The 5,171-nt window shown below is 30.2% G+C and overlaps 1 protein-coding gene across 1 annotated transcript; it reads left to right on the top strand.

The window, feature by feature from the left end:
- Positions 1 to 2,584, top strand: LOC142240563 (CWF19-like protein 1 homolog). The gene is made up of 8 exons (XM_075312260.1): positions 1 to 125; positions 211 to 380; positions 436 to 758; positions 814 to 917; positions 976 to 1,192; positions 1,254 to 1,362; positions 1,419 to 1,905; positions 2,403 to 2,584. The coding sequence occupies exons 1-8, from the start codon at positions 106 to 108 to the stop codon at positions 2,539 to 2,541; spliced, it is 1,569 nt and encodes a 522-aa protein (XP_075168375.1). The 5' UTR covers positions 1 to 105; the 3' UTR covers positions 2,542 to 2,584.
- The last annotated feature ends 2,587 nt before the right edge of the window (positions 2,585 to 5,171 follow it).

Below are 5,171 nucleotides of genomic sequence, written 5' to 3'. Positions count from 1 at the left end.
GTTGACATTTGCAAATGTAAAAGTATGTAAAAGTATTTTATTTTTGTTTATTGTTTGGAACCAAAACAAAAAAAAATAAAACCGCTGATTTCGATTAAAAGCCACATGGATTCGAAAATAAAAGTGTAAGTTATTTTAGGGCGCTTACCTATATAATCAATACAAAATTAAGACTTCATGCCCTTTTTCTTTTAAAATAATACATGTTAGGTTGGTATGTGGTGATGTTAATGGCCACTTTAAGCAACTGTTTCAAAGGGTCGATAGCATTAACAAAAAAGCGGGACCCTTTGAAATCTTATTATGTGTGGGAGATTTCTTTTCTGGGGACGAAAAACAAAATGAGGAATTGATTGCCTATCAAAACGGGAATAAAATCAGTAAGTATTCGGAAAATTACATTCAAGCTAGTATCTAATAAGCTTGCAATTTCAGTTCCCGTTCCTACCTATATTTTGGGACCTAATAATGTAAACTCCTTGAAATACTATGAGGATATCGAGGATGGAGAAATATGTTCAAATTTAACATACTTGGGTAAACGCGGACTTTATACATTGTCAACGGGAACGAAAATTGCATATCTTAGTGGCATTGAAAAGCCAGAAAAAGAAAAAGATGAAGAATTCTATTTCAATTTAGAGGACATTGAGTCAGTGCGAAATTCCTGTTTGGTAAATAAATCCTCGGCTAGCGATTACCGTGGTGTTGATATATTGGTAACATCACAATGGCCCTATGGAATTCGGGAGGATGAGGTACGACTTTTAAAATTATATAGCAAAAGTTCCCATAATATCTAAATTCTTTTAGAACAGCAAAGCCTCAAAACTAATAGCGTTTTTGAGCCGAGACATTAAGCCAAGATACCATGTGTGTGGATTGAGTAAAAAGTATTATGAACCTCCTCCATATAGGTAAACCTTCAGATCTTCCGAAATTGTTTATCCTCTTTTATTTAACTGATTATCTTAGGTTACCCTCTGACCAAATAACCCAGTTGGAATTATGTACACGATTTATTTCATTGGCCGAGGTAGGAAATCCTAATAAAGAAAAATACATATATGCTTTGAGTCTAACACCTGTGGAAAAAATGCGAGTTTTAGAACTCATACAGAAGACTACCAACGAAGTTAAAAGCCCTTATGCTGAGCTTAATTTTAGCAATCTAAAACTTAAAGGCCAGGAGGTTTGAGCTTGTCTATATTTATTTTCTCAGTATATGTCGTATAAAAAAAATTATTTTGCAGACAGAAAGTAAACAATACTTTTTCGATATGGAAGCTAAAAATGAAAATCGCAAACGTAAAAGCAATGACCATCAACATAAAAAACCTAAAGTACAACAGTGGGATCAAGGTTAGCAAATTGACGATGTTCTAATTAAAACAAAGTAAATAACTTTAAATTTTCAGATATTTGTTGGTTTTGTTTGTCATGTCCGAATGTGGAGAAACATTTAATTATTACTATAGGATCACATTTCTATCTGGCCCTGGCAAAGGGACCCATAAATGATTTCCATATCTTAATTTTATCTATAACTCATATACCTTGTGCTGCCCAATTAACTGAGGATGATTGGAAGGAACTAACACGTTTCAAAAAAGCCTTAAAGAAATTCTTTAAGGAACAAAATCAAGTGGTTTGTTTTACCGAAAGGAATTATAAAACATCACATTTGCAAATCAATGTCTTTGGCATTGATGAAGGTTATTCATGGAAAATACAACACGCCTTTGAAGACAAATCAGAGGAGTATAATTTAGAGTTTGAAACCATACCACCATTGACATCGTCACAAATGTTACCCCAGCAGGGTCCATATTTTGTTGCGGAGTTGCCAAACGATACCACGTTGATCACAAGGCAGATGAAACATTTTCCCATTCACTATGCTCGGTAAGTATTTTAAATCTTAACATTGTCAATTGAAACCAACTCCCACTTTCCCGCATCATCCGACCGCGGGATCCATATCCGCATAACGTGGAATAGCGTATACATCATAAAGCAAAACGTCGAGCCTAACTTATAAATGGATGTATTCGATATTTTGAACACAGCAAAATTAAATGTATTTTTTTTTGTAAATTTCTTTAGACCTAAATATTTTATTTTCAAAGAAAATGTTCCCGAAATTGTTTTTTTTTTATATTTTTTGACAAAAAAGTGGATTTTTTTGTTTGGTATCAAAGCGTATTACGTATGTGTTGTGAAATTGTATATAATTTTTTTATATATTTTTTCTTATTATTAAGTTAAGGGAATTTGAAAAATATGAGACCACAGCTTTGAAAAATCTTTGCTCTTAGTACCACTTAATAACTTTGTAATTAATTGCTTAATGTTATTGCAATTAATTCAATAAAATTATAATGTTTTAATGATTTTTTCAGTGATGTTTTTTGCTCGGAGAACCTTTTAAATTGTGACGAAAAAACTGACTGGAGAGCTTGCAAGTTGGATACGGAAACCGAGACAAGTTTAGTTAAAAACTTTCGTGAAAAATTCGCTAAATTCGATTTTACATCATAGACATGTACGATAACAATAAATTTTTTTAATTTTATATAAAAAACATTTTATTATGTATGGAATGTATTATACGGTAATAATGAATTCAAATTATGTGACAAAAAAAATCAAAAAAAAATGTCGACGAATTTTTCGCATTTGTTTCCGTCGATTGTTTTGGTTGTCAATTAATAATCAGATTTTTGTGTACTTTTTATTTGCTTTGAAAAACGTGTATTTAAGTTTGCGATTATCTATATAGGCTTCACATATGCAACTGTGTTTTGAAATATCTTTGAATGGAAGACTAATTCCTAATTTGATTGCTTAAATCAGGGAGCTAATCACGGCATTCGATATCGAATTCATAATCGTATCGAAAAAATTGTCGATACGATTAAAAGTTTGGATCACGGGATTCGATCGAAATTTGATGCAATTTCTTAAGCGTTGCCAACAGCAAAAAACGAAGCAAAATGAAATGACAAAATTAAGTTAGCGTCACAAAATAGAATGTAGAAAAAACATGTTTTTGGAGGTTTCAAAGTAAAAAGTAAATTGTATTGCATTATATCTTATGGACTCATACATTCCTCCGAATTCCTTCCTAATTGGAGGATGAGATGAATATAAAATAATTCAGCGACAAATAAGGAATAAAAGTGCACATTGTTATTGGTGTAAGTACATGGGTTTGAAATGGTGTGCACTGTTAGAAAGTCACCTTTTGCAGGCTCAATGGACGATTTCGGCTGGCGTTCAAATGGGAAATAATTTTTGGTGGCATGTCAATTCTATCACTTTACAATTGTCTGCCGTCTTACAATTTGTTGCGAGTGGAAACCTTCATAATTCACTATTCTTACAAGGTGGTCCAGAAGCGTTATGTTGTCACGGAATGGTACGGTATTTGGTTGATCACAATCTCTTGGATATCGAATATCGATCTAGCATGTGCACTTAATATATGGTTCTTTGCCAAGCTAGGATGCTCGCTCCCGGACTCGACTATGACCAATTTTTGATTAACTTTTATTGGAGTTGCATTAGTCCTAAATATTCAAAATATGCTCATTATATGTAAATTTAATACAAATTTCCAACAATTCGAACTAAAACTAATATATTTTCTATTCCTATATGGCGAAAACAATGTAAAAAAACAAGTGAAAAATGTTATACGATTGCAATTTACCAATCGAAAAAATTGTCGATCCAAAAAACTCGATATCGACTCCCGTGATCCGAAAAATTTAGATTTCGATCAAAATTTCTCGATTTCTCGATATCGAATGCCGTGATTAGCCCCCAGGGCTTTATGGGAGCCCCAGCTAGAATTAGAAACGGGCTTAGTTATAAATATACCGATTATAAAACTATTTTCTATTAACAGTATTGATTTTTTAACGACGGGACGGGATGAAGCAATTATTAGAAATAATGAATATGACATGGAAACATGCTACAACACCCAATGACTGGCAAGTTGCTATAATCAACCCGATTTTCAAAAAAGGAAATAATCAATTGTGTGAAAACAGAAATAAAATTTTGACAAAATTTTCTATAGAAATAAAATTTTGACAAAATTTTCTATAGAAAAAATTTTTGACAAAATTTTCTATAGAAATAAAATTTTGACAACATTTTCTATAGAAATAAAATTTTGACAACATTTTCTATAGAAATAAAATTTTGACAAAATTTTCTATAGAAATAAAATTTTGACAAAATTTTCTATAGAAATAAAATTTTGACAAAATTTTATATAGAAATAAAATTTTGACAACATTTTCTATAGAAATAAAATTTTGTTGTGATTGCGAAATAAAACACGGATAGTTTTGCTTGATGTACTTTATTGTTGAAGAGTTATAAAAAGAAGAAAGGATATGATATGTAACGGAAGTTATTATTTGATCGAAAAGATAACGTCAAAGAACATACAATGTAAAGCTGACAGTATTGCCAGATTTTCTTATTTCAAAAAATTTTCTATAGAAATAAAATTTTGACAAAATTTTCTATAGAAATAAAATTTTGACAAAATTTTCTATAGAAATAAAATTTTGACAAAATTTTCTATAGAGATAAAATTTTGACAAAATTTTCTATAGAAATAAAATTTTGACAAAATTTTCCATAGAAATAAAATTTTGACAAAATTTTGTATAGAAATAAAATTTTGACAAAATATTCTATAGAAATAAAATTTTGACAACGTTTTATAGAAATAAAATTTTGACAAAATTTTCTATAGAAATAAAATTTTTACAAAATTTTCTATAGAAATAAAATTTTGACAACATTTTCTATAGAAATAAAATTTGGACAAAATTTTCTATAGAAATAAAATTTTGACAAAATTTTCTATAGAAATAAAATTTTCTGAGTGTTTTCAATGTGGTACTTCCATACTATTAATCATGGTGCTTTAAAACAAAAAACTCCAACGGCTAGGGCAAAAGCTCAATTATACTTATAACATAAATCGAGATACCCATATAGGGTAGAGCAAGTGTATGGTTGACACACTGACCCACAAGAAAAATTCAGCATCGTTGAAAAAATCAACGATTGGGATGATATACATAACTTATATCGTAATCTTGGCAGTCTTAATGAAATTTACAAGTTCTTCCAAATCGGCA

The sequence above is a fragment of the Haematobia irritans genome, chromosome 5 (assembly GCF_050003625.1).
Source record: "Haematobia irritans isolate KBUSLIRL chromosome 5, ASM5000362v1, whole genome shotgun sequence".
NCBI lineage: Eukaryota > Metazoa > Arthropoda > Insecta > Diptera > Muscidae > Haematobia > Haematobia irritans.
Note: the sequence above shows the minus strand (reverse complement) of the source record. Positions and strands in the feature narration are given on the sequence as shown.